We start from the raw sequence: 16413 nt of genomic DNA, 5'->3' as shown, positions 1-16413 counted from the left end.
GGAACATGAAGGTGATCCTGTCCACTCACACTTCAAAGCTGTCTGACAATTGGCTTAAAAGCACATTTGCCAATGCTTCATAAGCAAACTTTTATCCATGCCTTTACTTCTTGGGGAAATATGATTTCTTCCGGCTCATGCTCTAATGCGATACTTCCTGAAGAGCAGAGATTTTATTTTTTGCCTGCTTACTTTATCTTCGTGTTCATATTCCAAATGAAAAAGGCACATTTTAAGACACTCTCAACTAAGAAAGAATGAGACTTGCTAGCACAATGCCTAGGGAAAGCTGGTCCTGCCAGATTATGCAAAAACGTATTGTGACCGAGCTCCTGATCAAATTGGGCTGAAAGTGATAGTTCAAAATAACACAGGTTTGGGCCAAAACAGGACATTTACTGTGGACAATTCAAGATCTCTGTCTTCACCTGTGACCTAGTCATTCTTCACTTATTTAGCAGCCACTTAGGGGACACTTGCTGTGCCGTGCTCTCTGGTAGATATGGGGTGAGCACTGAGAGGCAGCAGACCCCGGCTCTTCATGAGTCTACCTTCTCGTTGGGAAAAAAAGACAGCAAATAATTAAACAAAGTTTATGAAGGCCATGATAACTGCGGTGAGGGGCAAGTGCCTAGTGCTGTAACAGACAACAGCAGGGTGGCGGGGAGAGATCCCTTTGAGGAGGTAGCACTTAAGAGGAGGTCTGAAAGATGAGAAGAAATCAATGCACTCCCATCTTCAACCCTCATTCTGTTCTTTAAGACTGAACAGGGAGATCAGGTGTGCAACGAATAAAAACCCAACATGTGGCAGCATCAGATCTCTCTCATCAAACTTGTGCTCTCCGTCTCTCACACCTCAGGTCTCTGGGCTATTGAAGACACAGGCAGCAATGTGCTCTAAGGAACTGCAGTAGCAATTTGGAATCCTGAGATCTCTAAGGAATTGTCCTAAGCCCTTAAATACTATTGAGGCACTTGCAAGAGACAGAGGTTTGCCATGAAGCACAGGTTTCTAGAGAGCAATAGACTTCAGATGGCAGACCAGCTCCCACCCCTGGGAGCCCCAATGCCATCAGCTGTCATCAGTATGCTCCCAGCACTCGGGGAGGAGAAGTGTCTCAGCTCCTCTCAGTCTCTGAGCTGAACTCTCAGTTGAGAGTCCACTGTCACCACTATGAACCCTCCCCACACTACCAGCAAAAGTAAGTGAGGCGGCAGAACCTCCAAGCTGCCATCAGAAGCAACAGTAGGTTCTTGAATTCTCCTCCACTCGCTGCTTTGTTCCTTAGAGCTTCCTCTCCAGGTGGAGGAGAATCGATGCCATACAAATGAACCATCTCCATGGGGAAAAAACCCAGGAGCTGATACATGGCATCATTAGTAATCTGACATTTCATGGTCCTACTATCATTTTGCTTTGTTTTCCATTTAGTTTTAATATGCTAATTTTTATTACTCTGCTATTTATAACCTCCCTCTCACCTTCTCCATCTCTTTCCCACCTTTGTCTCTATTACTCTAAGAAATAAATGTGCTCATATTTTCTTTGTCTTAAATCTTCTTCTTCCCTTTATTCCACAATCTTGTCAAATCACCTTAACTTTTCACCCCACCTAGAACAGAAAAACGCAGGGAGATAAGACTTAATACACTAATTGCCACATCTAACTCTGATTTACTGATGTAAGTCAGTAACTTAGCTCAAGGAACAGAAGAGCTGGCCTGTAAATATTTTTTAAATGAATAAATGGAATGAGTAGCTGAATGAATGAATGAACGAATGAACTAACTAGGGCATTTGGTATCATTGCTTTTAGATTTGCTTATCTAAGTCTCCATTTCCTTCCAGACAAGAGAGTTGAATCAGGTAATTTTTAAGTACACTTTCTACTCTAAAATTCTATGATTCTATACTACAACAAAAAGACTAAAAACTTATTTTTACATATATTCGTACTTGCATTTCAGAAAGTTATTTCTTGATTGTTTTCTTATTTATTTATTCCTGGTGAATTTAAATTTATTTGACAAGAGCTATTTGAAGCCTGAGAATATCATTTATGCTTTCTTCTGCTTTCCTTTTGAGTGGGAAAATGTTAGCTTGGAACAAACATGGTATGATGATGAGCTTTGAACATTACAAAGGAATAAACTTCATGGCCTAAGTTGGCCCGTCCCATACAGTGCTGTTCGTCCTTGCTCAGAAAGGAGTGCGTCTTTTTGAGGCTTTCTGAAAGCTACAAATAGGCAATTCACCTATCCTTCTTCTGAAAGCTGGAATTTTAAGTCTCAACCAGAAACTACAGTGTTTTTTTTTTTTAAATTTGTTCTGTAAGTGATGAGGCCAGATTAATGGATGCATTAATGATGAAAGTCAGAAACATCAAAGCGTGAAGCTTGAAGCAAAACAAAACAAAAAACCGAGCTCACTGCCCTCTTGCTACCCTTGTCTTTGGGAGTGGTCAGGGAATAGCAAGTGTTTGCAGAGCTGAGTCACCTGTCTTGAACACTTGGTTCCACAATCAGAGCTTAAGCACAAAGGTGTAAAGGTCATTCATCTGAAAAGCAACTTACTTCTAAGCACTTGACAGTCTGTTAGGACATGTGAAACTCACGAGTCTCTAAGGGACTCAGGAAATCAAGCTGTAGGAACAGTAATTCTACTGCCTGCCCTGGAGCTCATGCCTCATAGGTAGACCTAGAACAGGCCAGGCCAGGTGGTTCTTAGAGACCCGATGCAATGGAACTGGCAACCACTTTCTGGTGCTTTTCATCAGTGTACATAGTCCTTCTGGACAGTTTGGTTCAAAAGAAGGTAAAGTACCTTTTCCCCATTAGTATAACTGAATGCAGATCCAGACACCCGCCACAACAAAATCCGAACTCATGAGACAGGTGCTGGTTGAAGTTTTTATGAGGAAGGAGGGGAAAAGCAGAACAAAGAGATCAAGGAAAAGGGGTTGAAATGTTCTCCACGTGCAGAGTAGCACAGTCCATTCTGATAAGGACCTGAGAACTGGGCCAGCGATGGTCCCGTGTGCATCACGCTGGTTTGCCTCACTTTGGTCTCACATCATCCTAGTTTGATGTTTGAATGTCAGCAAATCTCTGAGAGCTGGAACTCCTAAAGGTGGGAGTCTTTGTGTTTTGAAGTTAGTTTGTAGGATGCTTATATAAACATGCCATTTATCTACAAGCTACATATTAGAGCCAGCATTTACATAAGCAATGTCACAAGAAGGATGATGTGGGATACAATCCCCCACTATTACAGTTCCCCAGTGTTATATTAGCAAATTCAAGCAAGGACAAAATTCTCTAAATAACCACTTTGCTCCCCTGTGTAGCATCACCCAGGATGTGTATTTAGTAGTTGCTATTGTTTTTGTTTTCAACACAATTAACCTATACTAATGGGATTGCTGCATTGCTGAACTATTCAAGAGGCATAAAGTGTTTGCCCAGGTACACCCGAAGCATCCTGGAGAAGTCCAGATTGGAGTTATCTCCAATTTTGGTTGTCGAAATGTGAAAAATGCTAGTTAGATGTCTAGTTTATACTAATTATTTACATTTTAAATTTAGACTCAGTATCATGTATTCCTAGTAATTTTGTGTTTAAATTGCTTTTCCTCTGCTCCAAAATAATTGTGCTACCCTAACTACAGACATGAGTTTCTACAGCTTTTTATATTTGCTTTGTGTGATTACCACACTCATTTCAAAGCAAGAGTAATTGGATACAAATGCAGTATCAGTGTGTTCCAGAATGTCTGACAGCACCATGGCATAACAACTTTGATGTATAAATTGCCATTTCAGTTGTCATCCCCCTAAAGTACTAATCAGAGAAAAATGTCGCATTCTTTAAGAGATAATTTTGGTCCTCAGTCCTGAATCTCCCAGAAGTCTTTTGGTTGGGAGAAGAAAGGAGACAATTTTGTCTCTGGAAGATGTGTAGATCAGCATTTTAATACCATCAAATAAGATACCCTATCATCACCCCATGGCCAGATGGTTGCATTGTTAGAAGCTGCAGAAAGAGGGAATTGGGTTTCTTAGAAGATAAAGCATGAGGATGTGCTTGGCCGTAGTAAACATTTGAATGCCTAGATTCTAAAGGCAATTTGACATCATGCTTTTTGTTAACATTGACAAGCAGGATCTCCATAAGAATGCTTTTCTTAATAGGTTTCAGCTGACTTTGGGAGACATGAAAAAATACCCAGGGGAGGAAGTCAAAAGTCCCACATTCTGCGATAAGATGCCCACTGTCATATTACTTCTTGCACAATAATTTGCCCTTGGTTGAAGCATAATGCAATGGCATTTCTCAAAGACTGTGTTTGGTTATCTGAAGAGTCCAAAATGTTGACTCAAGGGAGTACACGAAAAAATAAAACTGTCCACATGCAATATGGTTTGACCCTGACAATAATCATCACTTCTTTTCCTATGGTTTCAATGAAAAAAGTCAAACTTGAAATTTTTATTTAACATAATAATTATTGTTTCTGTCTGATTTAATTTGTATTGAAATCAAGCTGTTAAGTACAGTGAACTCAAAAGTTGCTATGAATTTCAATCTACTCAAAACTATTCTTTCCTATTTTCTTAGATTTTAATGTCATCCTCTTTCTCATAGAAGCCTTTAACCAATTTATATAGTATCACTATCTAATAAAATTTTATTATGAAATTTTAAGCATAACCACATAGTTTTCTATTTATGAAAGACACTACAAGTAAAATAAATAACTGATATTGTTTGAGTAAATAATCCATAATATGAAGCAGAGGAGACAACATATTGACTATGGACAATAAGCTTTTTATCATGTATAAATAACTTTGAAGACTTAGATTATGTAAAAGTCAAAATCACCCACTGGCATCGTTTTCCCAGTGATGCTTATTCCTACAATGTTTCATTTCAAAGCTGTAACAAAGACAGAAGGGAGGCATTTGCATGTAAAAAGTATGGGCAACCACAAAATTAGCTCTGTTAGGGGCGGGGAAGAGGGGTTTGTGCTCTCTCAGTGAGGATGTTGCCATCTGCTCCCCGCGGAGTGTGTCTGCAGATGGTCGAAGCAAGGCCATGTGCAGACCCAACTCGAAGTGTTCTTTATGTGAAGGGGAGGGAGATTCCATTCCAAGAAACACATTAAAAGCTTTTGTGTGTATTTATTACCAATGATGGGTCTCAACTTTTTGCCTCTTTCTGTGTTTTAGCAAATCCTTATTCATGGGACAAAAAAAGCCAATCTATGTACTATTTCTCCCCTTTTCAATTACAGTTGACACTTAATACTGTATTAGCTCCAAGTTGTACAGCACAGACATTGATATAATTTACCAATTCATAGCCCAAGTAATCTTATTACCCACCTAGCCCCCCACATAGTTATTACAATATTATTCCCTATGCTGCACTTTAGATCTCCATGACTATTTTGTAACTGCCAGTCAATCTTAGTACTTTAAACAGTGCCAATAAGTGGATTAATATTAGTCCAGTTAATTCTCCTATAACTTTTCTCCTTACTAGAAGAAAACTTTGTTTACTGAGTACATTGGGATTCACTTCATGAATAAGGAAAATACTTGTCACAGGACAATAATTATGACCCCTGTCACCTGAGACAGTACCTCCACTTCATTCATATATACACACTGATCACAAGCCTTCATTGAGCACCTGAAAAAATGCTGGGTTATGCTAATCACTAAAAATACAATGGTGAATGATGCCTGCCCTCATGAACTCAGTCTGGTGAAGGCTGAAGGAAAGTAGACTACATTTAAGAAAAAAGAGAACTAAGTGAACACACACACTTTAAAACAAGTCTTTCCATGGGTCGTTTGGTGCATACGGATTTGCACACATGGGCATTTTACCAAGAACTCTGTGACACCCCTTCAGATCGAGGCAGAGTCAACAAAGAGGGCTTGCATCTCATTCCCAGTGGCTGCTGTCTCAGACACACAGTCTCAGACCCACAGCCCTGGACGCCTGGCCCACAGCATTCTCACCAGATCCCGAGCATTACCTTCAATACACAGCTCAGAGAACCATAGTGCCGAATGTCCCAAGCTTGAATATTTTAGTCACATGTAACACTCACACTCATCCTCCAGAAACTGGTTTTCAAATTCTCATCGTCAAAAGTTCCCTGACAACCTCCTGAACTAACACAGAAAGCAGCCTCACCTTTAGCGATGGAAATATCTAACGCTTTGGTCTTGCACTCTTACTGCGCTGGGGACATATCACAGAACTGAGTTCTTGTTTCATCCAACTCCTTGGAAAGTCTATGAATTATACCCCAAGCCTTCACTGGGTAAAAAGAAAGTCACCTTGCTCACAACCCTGATCTCAATTCCAGAGTTCCTCTAGGAAGCACCTCTTGACTTGGACTTCACAGCCTCTGTCTTCTCCCTCTCCTCACCTGTGCTTAACCAAGAGCCTCTTATCATGACTGAGCAGGTGCTGATGAGGGAACAATCATCCATTTGTAGTTTGTGCCATTTTCCCTCTTGAGCTTGTGCATGTGTCCTGCCTGCCTTCCAAGCTCACCTCACATCCAGCCGCCTCTGCAATGGCATTTGTGACTGAGCCTGTTCTCCCAACTTCCTCCTCCAGCACACATACCTGTCACTCCTGTAAAGCTTAATAATGTTTTCATAGTTTGAGCAATGTGTTCTGGCTGCAGACATACCTGAACTCGCTGAGAGCAAGAACAATACCTCGTACTGTTTGTCTTTTCAGCAGCAGCACCGAGAGCATCCAACACAGAGACAGAGAGCACCTGGCCCCCTCACTAAACCACACGAAGTCCCTACCCCACACCCATCACTCCCCAGCACTTCTAGGCAGAGGTTTGTCTTATGCTCCACTTGGCGCTCAGCATTAGTGTCTGCGTAAATCTCAAGTAAAGAACTCAAGGTCATAGTCAGTGAACATACACAGAGAGCAACTGCATTGCAAGAACCATTTCACCATCAAGTGGATTTACTGTAAAATCATCAAAGCTTAAAATTCTTGGCTCCCCAGGTGCACAGGCTCCACTCTCAGTGCCCTGGGAATAGGTTTGGCAATCATGTGGTTATAGGTTTTTGTAAAATTTTCAAAAGGAAGGCATTTTAACAACAATTGTTTCTTTCCTTTCAGACTCCCATCGCATTTTACCTCTTTTCATACCGAGTGAGGTCATTGGAGTGACCACGGTCAACTGTGTGGTCTCACTTAAGGGGAATGGAGTGGCATTGTGTTTATAAAGGATCTATCTAGGTGGCTTGAAGCCACTTTCAAGAATAGTTAAGTGACTGCTAACCATCCACATGTTGGATAGGCTTCCAGAAATACTCCTACCATGACAGTGGCAACTCAACCAGGCATTGAGACATAAAAGTGTCAGCTCAGAGATGGTTTTGCAATAGGAGCATGTCCTACTGTCCCCAATACCAAAAATATAGAGACAACAAGGAACACATGCCAGAAGCTAGTCTGTCGGGAATTCTTCCTGTCACTAGATATGTGAAATTATAAATTCAAGATTGGGTTCTCTCCTGGAAGGGATTTATTTGAAAATACAGCATTGAAAACAATAACTACATCATGTATTTTTTTCTTTTTTAATGGGAATCAAATAAAAAACATCTACCCAAACTCTTACACTTGTGTAGGAGAAACCTGTAACCATATTAGAAGTAATGAGTATGCTCATAACAACCCATACATCAAAGAAATGTTATAGCAGTTCCCCACTAAATTTGACATCAACCTGTCTAATTTTGACATTGAAATGTCTAAGATATCATCAGTAAAAGTCTGTGAAGCTGAAAAAATTCAGTCACAATATTATAAGACTGAATTATATTTCTATTCCCTCTAGAGAAAATGATGCTACAAAGAGACAAAGATTACACAGCCAAGATGCAAGGGGAGAGTATTGTGGAGGTGTATTGGCAGTTGCTTTGTTTAAAATATCATTTTTCTGGAAGTATCATGCTTGTGGTATTTTTCAGCCATTTCATAGTTGAAATATGTTGTGATTCCTTTTCTTCTTTTAAATAAATGAATATTCACACTTAAGTTAGAATTTTCAATTTTGTTTTTTCTCTTAAAGAGGGTCTCCCAAAGTTGTATGTAATCAGACCCTAAAAACCTGGATCATCCCCAAAGAAAGACATATGTGCTAAGTATAAACAAGTAGTTAGTTTATATTTTGCTTTATTTCGGTCTTGGCCCAGCTAAGTGTGAAGGGTTTCCTCCAAGTATAGCCAGAGTTCATATCACAGCCCAAAATAAATGAAAAGTAAGTTCATCTTCAGAGAACTAAAGACAGTCTCAGAGGACAGGGAAGTCAGGATTTACAGATGCCTCTTTTGGCCTCTGCTGTGCCCTCTCCTGCAAAGATACAAGATAATAAGAATCCCAGCCAAGGCAGTGCACTTTTCTTCAAGGAGAATGGAAAATCGTCTAATCAATTCAGTAGCTGCCATCGCGGCTGCATATTGTTAAAATACGCAGTATTTTATATTTTATATTAGTCCTGGAGGACTAATAGATATTGAACCATTTTCCAAAGGCAAAGTTACTGCTATTATATAATAATCTTGAAACTTCTCTAGATCATGAATCCTTTCCAAGGACCCCTACTACCATGCTTCTATTTGTACTCTTGGCAAAGTAACTCCTGCCCACTCCCTCCCTATTTACCCATCTTAACAACCCAAAGGAAGGGGACCTCTGAATGACAGTGTCAGTGACATTCCATGCCCTTCCTTCCCTAAATCGCTATCCTGCTATTCTCTACCAGCAAACACCACCCTGGGGAGGTGCTGTAAAGTTATTGCGAGCCCAGGAAACTTGAGGACATCTCCCGTCATTGGGGAGAGGAAAATAATAAAGGCTTTTACATCTCAGCAATGCATGACTACTTTAGTTTTTAAGGGCTTTCCCCAAATCTTTTGATGATGTTTTTTAACCTCAAAAGGGAAAGATATAGATTCTGGGAAACCATGACCGTGAACAACTACTGGAATCATAAAGCCCCGTATGCCTGCAGGCATCTACAGCACAAACATCCGATTAAATGGCCACATAATTAATATTGCCAGTTTTACGCGGCCAAACCCACTTGCTAAGAATGAAGGCCTTTGGGTGATTTTTAGTAAAATATTATAGAGCGTCATTTCCATGATCACATTTAACACAAACCTTCCAGGACCTTGTGGCTAACATTTCCCTTTCTGCAGGCCTGTCTGTGCCCTATTAAGTGTCTCTTCTCCATGATCCTCGAAGTGTGTGGAACTTTCTACCTTCAAGTACCACTCACGCTACCTGACCTCCCGGGGATGCCCTCCTGGTCCCTACCCACCACGATCTACAACTCTCGAGAGTGTATCTCACCTTTTTGAAACTTTTCTTTAAGCTTCCTTCTCCTCACCTCTAGTTGTAGTAGATTTATATCTATGTGATGTGTTTGAGATTTAAAACATTGTTTTTCTAAATTACTATTAACACCCATTGTTTTCATGCTCTAATATATTCAGACATTTATTTAATATGGCTAAAAATAAATGAACTATGCAGCAATATTAAATAAATCAAAATTAACTTAAAACCATGAAACAAAGAGAAATCCCCTTGGTCAACACTCTATTCAAAGTGAGAGGGGAGAGGGAGCAGGAAATGAGAAGAGGAAAGGGAAATGGGGAGACATGTTTATCACAATTATGAACAGAAATTTAGAGTATTACAAGTCTTTTGTACTATTTCATGAGATTCCATAACCCTTCATAAACCTGAAGATTTTGCTGTTACTTTGACTCTGATACAAAGAGGAAGCTTTGTTTGCTGGGCCATGAAAGGAAGAAGGCATGTGGTAAGACCAGTGGGAATTATGACTACGGTATAGCGGTCTGCATAGAAGCCCACAGGGAAAACAGCTGTCTATGTCCGACCAACCTTTCTAAATGTTTAAGACTCTCAAGTCATTTGTCCCCAGCTGATTCCTGCTTTCTTCAGAAAGAGCTGCCTGCCAGGATTTTCACCTAACTGCCTCTCCTTGCCCTTTCTCCTAGGTCTGCTTCGTGAACCTGGATGTGAACAAGGATGCGTGCAGCACGGAGCACCTGCAGCAGGTAACTCTGGGGACTTAGGCTCTCTAAGGGCTCCTCACAAGGGCAGGTGGCGCTGACCGGAGAACCAACATTACTTCATCGCTAAATGATGCTCATTTTGTAGGGGGCTCATTCGTTGGATGGTGTTATCACAACCCATTTCCCTGACCTCTTTCCTATACCTTCCCATGTAGTTTGCCAACCTTATATTTATGAAATTTGCTTTCCCATGAGAGAGGGCTACCCTCTGAGCAGGCAAGTTGTCTTGCCCACCAGTCCCTTAAAGTGGCTTTTTTTGCTCCCCCCTTCTCCCCCCTCAAGCACTCTGTCTGAGATGACTTTTCTAGGGTTTTTACAAAACTTGCTTGGTACCAGCCCGCCATTTCCTCTGGCTCTCAGGGTTGCTGCTTCCTACTGCTTTTTCATCGTCAAATATTTTATCACTAACCTGGCTTCCGCAGCCTTACACTTCTCTGGCGCTCAAACATTTTGCTCTCTGCAGCAAGTGAATATTGTAAGATTCCCCCAAGGTTGTGAGGGTCCAAACATTAATCTGACAACACACAGGAACTTGAAGGCTCACCTGGTCCTTTGAACTAGAGCCTGTGGACACAATAGGGAGAATAATTGGTGTGATACGATTAGCATTTTATGCTCAGAGCTGAAGACGGTTTGATCTCTCTCTGGTAATAATGCTTTCATTCTTTAACCGCACGCCACTTGCAGCTTGATTATCACAGAACAGTAGACCTGCAATTATTCACTTGCTCTTGTAATGTCTTCCTTGAAAATGCTTCACTGGAAGCTTTCCACCAAGTATCTGTGTAGCACTGATTTTCAGACTAAGCTGTACATACGGTTTCATTTGATGGAATCATGGTGCAGAGTTCATCCCAGAGAGATGTCAGAGCAAGTTGGCATCCTAAGAACTGTGTTTGGAGATTTATGTGTGACTTGAGACTGAGGGCTGGCACTCTGGCCCTGACTTAGCTACATGCACTTACGTGAAGTACTCATCTTCTTCTCTGGGCCTCACAGTACTTAAGTGTAAAAATAAAAATAATAATGGTACCTAACTGATGTAGAGATGTTGTGTGGATTAAATGTGGTAAATTGTATAACATACACGTATATACAGACTTTGGCTTAGTGCCTAGTACATAGAGCAAGATCAATGCTGGTAATTATTTTATTACTAATATTATTGACTTTATTAAAATAGATGATTATTAGTCAACAAAAGATAAGATAGAGGCTTAAGACAAAAAGATGTCTAAACTACTAAGTATACCTTGGCATGACAGGGATCATTAAATGCTTACTTTTGGAAATTTAGTAGTAAATTTTTTTTAATCTTTGTGTTTAAGGACTTTTATATTCTAATCTAAACCTTTAAGCTTCAGTTTCACACAACCTCTTTTAAGTAATAATTTTAGTAGATTAAGTAGTCTATAGTATGAATAGTTATATAAATCCATTATTTTTGCAGAAATAGTGTTGGGGTAGTGTTTTGGAAGTCAAAAGAAATGATCTAAACTAATTAAGATTTTGCTCTACAGAAATTGGTCAGCATTTCACCAGATCTCCCAAAACTTATCAGCTCCATGAATGTCCAAAAACCAAAAGAAAATGAAATTGTCCTCCTCAGTGGATTAACATCTGGACATCTCCAAGCAGACTTTAAAGTTTCACAGGTAAGATGGATCAGCTCTTGACAAGATGTTTATCCACATTTATTCACTAGGGATAAGTTGTCTATGGTTGGCTCCTGGCAAATATCAATATGAACCCCAAATAGATACCTCACATAAACTCTTCTAGCCTAAAAATAAAAAATCTTTGAATAGTTCTTTTGCATTTCTCCCAAATATGCCACTCCTGACCTTTATTATTTTCTCAAGTTCATGGTGTTCAGTGGTGCTTAAACCAGAGCCAGCACACTAGGCATTCAGTGGTTAGCTTGGTTTTCTACTACCTACCGAGTAATAAAAAAAAGAATTATCTTCTGTTTCAAGAACAATACCAAAATTCTAATTCATATTATGTGGTCCCTAAATGCCACAGTTTCTTCTTTCTGGATGTTACTCATATTCTAGGATGCTCCAAACAGCCAAGTAACACATAAAAGATAGCAGCCCCTGGGACACAAAGGTAGTGTCCTGGTCCCGAGGAGTGAAATTCCCAGAAGAAAAGAACATTACTAAAGATAAAGTGGGAATTTAAATGCTGTTATTCTCATTCAATACATTGATATCCATTGTTATTAGATAAATCATTTCATACTCTTTATTTGAAGAAAAATAAAAATTTAACTTTAATCAATACTTTATTCTTCAGTCTTTAAAGATATCAACAAATTCAGAGGCCTATTCACTATCTCTTGCTCTACTCCTGCTGCTTTGTAAACATGTACAAACAGCCCATTTCAATTTGTTACCAAGACTAGAAAAAAATTCCTCAAGGTCAATCTAATAATATATTTCCTTGATGAGAAAATTTATCATCTGAAAAGAGAACATGGAAATGACTCTAAATATTCTCTCTTTATATTAGACAAAATCATGATGACCAAAAGTAACTTACACCTTGAGTTTTTAAGAGTATTTCTGGACCAGGCCTATTAGTTAAAATTTCTAATTAAGCGTGAGATAAATTTAACTTAAGCAGAAAGAGAATGCATTTTCCTATGTAACTGTAAGTAGATTAAATACAGGAACTTGAACAATGTCAGCAGACACGGATTTTCTCTTGTGGTCTCTCTCTTGTTTTCTCTCTGTTTATCCTATTATTGGGCAAGTTTTTCCCACTAGGAGGCAATATTCTTTGGGGTTCAAGTTGAGCAAGAAGAAGTGAATGTCTTTTCCAGGTGGCTCCCAGCAAAAGTCTCATTATGTCCTATTAGCTCTCATGTGTCATGTGCCTATTTCTGGACCAATCACTGTGGCCTAAGGAATGCCATGTCAAATTGTCCGGCCTTGGGTCACATCATCACCTCTGGACTTGGAGGTAAATTACCTTTATGTGAATTGCTTGGACTGCGAGTGCGCCGGAAAACAGCAACCCACCGGGTTTGAAAACCAAAAGAAGGCCGAATCATGTTGGTCACAAAAGCAGCATCAATGTTCCTTAGGGAAAAAAAGGTAGATTGCCCAGGACTCATTGAACATCATCCATCAAAAGCATATTTCAAATTCCACACACTTTTTCTAAAAGCTGTCAGAACAGTCTGTGAACGACAACAGAAACACTTCAGACATCTTTATTTTCCAAGGGTCCTCATCACTTCCTATTATCACTTCACCCACAGAAAGGCTAACTGGTCCTTTCAAGGTCACACATGTAAAGTGCAAGAGCCAGCATTGCAGGCCAGGTGTGTTGGACTCCAGTTCCCGTATCCTTTCCAATTCTCCCCATGGCCTCCTGGTCCAGTCAACAAAGACCCAGCATCCACAGAAGACATGTGCAGTTTGGAAAGGATGGTGCATTGCACCTGGACCCCCTCAAACTCAGGCATGCTTAGTAGAATTAAGTCTTCACCTCACAGAAAGGACAGCTGCAGGAGCAGATTTATGGTATATAATAAGCATCTTGGAAAAATGTTTTTCTGTAGGAAATTAACTGATTTTACTTGTATGTCCCACTTAGTATTTTACTTGACTGCTGGGTATTGTAATGATCATTTTTCTTAAGATTTTTTTAGAGTCTATTCCTAAGACTCTACTGAGGACAGTTTGAGGAAGAAAAGCTAACTGTTGTGTACCCTCCTCCTTGGGCACGCACTGGCTTGTATTCATTAGTCTTCTGAGATACATATGCATGAATAACTGTGCATGTGTTTCTATAGATTTAATAATTTCCACAAGAAGTAAGGTTCGAGAGGATACCAGACTGTCAGAAAGTAGCTCCATGTGAACAAGATATCCAACTCACCACTGCATCTGAACACCTACCAAATAATTCAAATGCTTAGCACTTAGTAGGTGCATAATAAATATTGAATGAATCCACAAGTAACTAAATGAAAAATGGTATGAATATTTTCTTTCTCCAATTGTATAATTTAATTGTAAAATAATGTAGCATTATTTAAAAAAAACAATAGAGTCATTTGCTGAGGTAAAAAGACAAAGACATGACTGGCCAGAGAGAGAGCGGCTCATAGATAATGAGACAGGGAGCAGAAGAGGCGCTGTCTGCATTAGCTTTGCAATAATGTTGCCCAAAGGAGCACAGGTGGTTCGTAAATGGATGATTACTCTTGGTGTTCTTAGTACTCCACCTTTGTCCCTTATTTGGAAAAACAAAACATTTTTTACTTAATATTCCTTTGATTTTTTTAAAATAAAAGACTAACATTTAAATAGTCCTTTGTACTTCTCAAGGTGCTTCCATATGATTTCATTAAAACACTATGACTAGTCTCTGAAAATGGAAAAGGTATTTTTTACCTTTATTTTATAGGATAGAAAGCTAGAGTTAAAAGAAGGGAGGTAACTTGTTAGGTGGGCTACTAAAAAAATTGTAAGCGGATCACCCAAATTTGTCCTTGGTAATGTAATTTCCTGGGTCAAAGGGGCTGAGCAGCTTGTTTGCTGCCTTCCTCACAGGGTCTACGGGAGCATTAGCTATATGCCCTTGGGACTCATTCAAATGTCCCCAGTTAACCCAGCTCAAGTGGCCTCTGCCAGTGTCTCCATCCTCACTTTTTGATTAGCAGGTAAGCAACTTCCAGTGGACAAGGCAGCTAAGGTGAAGATGTTTGTAAACAAGCCAGTATTGGCCATAGTGGGCTAAGATGAGACTCAGCATCGCTGAGCTGCCTCAACATTGTTGATCTATAAAACATATGGTTGATGGTACCTGCAGAATAATTTAGGCCTTTGGGAGATTTGCTCCAGTTTGCAAAAGTGCCTCCTATCATGAAGATACAAAAAAAAGTTTACTTTTCTTCTAGCAGGGCCATTTCATTGAGCACAGATGGACTGCAATTCGACACCAGCTCTTAAAAACCCATTTGCCTTCTGTTTCAGTGGAGTTGTGGTCCAGCTCAGTTCTGGCCTCTGTCCCCTACTTTAGTAGCTTTGAATAAAGTCTTTCTTACCTTTTTAACTTTGCCCAGGGCAATTTCTGTTTTGACAGAAGAAACAAATATGCGATGCAACTGGTCTATTTTCCCCTAAGTCAAATTTCCTCCTAGGCACCCTATGTTCCCAAACATCATTTGAATTTTTCAAGCACTTCATCAATATAAGGTTAGAAGATCTTCCAAATATTGATATTTTAAAGGTCCCCACTCCTAACAGGAGAGATTGGTGGAAGAAGAAAGGGCAGAGCCAATGGTTTTCTATCTTTTCTTTTCATAAAATGATTTTTTCCCTCTCCACATTTAGTGCCCTTGGCTGCCAGATATCTGCTTGGTCCAGTGTGCGAGAGGGAACAGACGGAACAGCACCAATTGCATCATCTTTGAGATCAACAAATTTCTGATTGGTCTGGAACTGGTGCAGGAGCGGCAGCTCCACCTGGAAGCAAACGTCTTGAAGGTGGAGGATGACACAAACTGTTCCCTGTCTTCCATCGAGGAGGACTTTCTCACGGCCTCTGAACACTTGGAGGAAGAGAGTGAGGTGGAAGAATACAGGAACGGTGAGAACTCTCCAATAAAATGAATGGGCATTCTGAAATTGAAAAAAGGATGTCTGCAGGCAGTTTTAGGAAAGTTTCAGGCCACGTCAGTTCAGCTGACACATCACCATCTTCAGTGACTGAGTTTAGGAAGGAAGGAGGGTAAGAAGACACTGGGGAAGATGCGGACTGATGCACTTAGATTTAGTGGTTAGATGGCTCCAATCTCCCTGAAGATGCATTAGGGCTGCTGTAGGAAATCTGTGTGCTTTAAAGGGAAATCCTTTTATATCCTTATTGTATGTTTTTGGCTCCTTTGTCAAAAATTATTTGTCTGCGTGAGACATAGACAGAAAATAATATGGGGGTTACCAGAGGGAAGGGGGTGGAGGAGTCTTAGAGGGTAAAGGGGGACAAATAAATGGTGACAGAAGGTGATTTGAGCTTGAGTGGTGAACACACAATGCAATGTACAGATCATGTGTCCTAATAATGTACAATTGAAACCTACATGACCCTATTAACCAATGTCACCCCCATAAATTTATTTTTTTTAAAAGGGAAATCCTTCTGCCAGCCAAGATATGGAGACTATCACTGGGAGGAAAGTTAATTTTCCTAAGATTTCCATCAAAGGCACTGATTTGTTGAAGCAAGT

General features: G+C 40.0%; 1 protein-coding gene across 3 annotated transcripts in view; it reads left to right on the top strand.

The window, feature by feature from the left end:
- SPHKAP (SPHK1 interactor, AKAP domain containing) overlaps nt 1-16413 on the top strand; it is a 119177-nt gene that overhangs the window by 72103 nt on the left and 30661 nt on the right. For all 3 annotated transcript variants that reach the window (XM_037029252.1, XM_037029251.1, XM_037029253.1), the window contains exons 5-7: nt 10092-10151; nt 11690-11824; nt 15521-15776. In XM_037029252.1, coding sequence (XP_036885147.1) covers nt 10092-10151; nt 11690-11824; nt 15521-15776 — 451 coding nt within the window. The remainder of the gene's footprint in view (nt 1-10091; nt 10152-11689; nt 11825-15520; nt 15777-16413) is intronic.

Source organism: Sturnira hondurensis, unplaced genomic scaffold, assembly GCF_014824575.4.
Source record: "Sturnira hondurensis isolate 20B ecotype Veracruz unplaced genomic scaffold, ASM1482457v3 Scaffold0020237, whole genome shotgun sequence".
Classification (NCBI taxonomy): domain Eukaryota; kingdom Metazoa; phylum Chordata; class Mammalia; order Chiroptera; family Phyllostomidae; genus Sturnira; species Sturnira hondurensis.
This window is presented reverse-complemented; position numbering and strand designations above follow the sequence as displayed.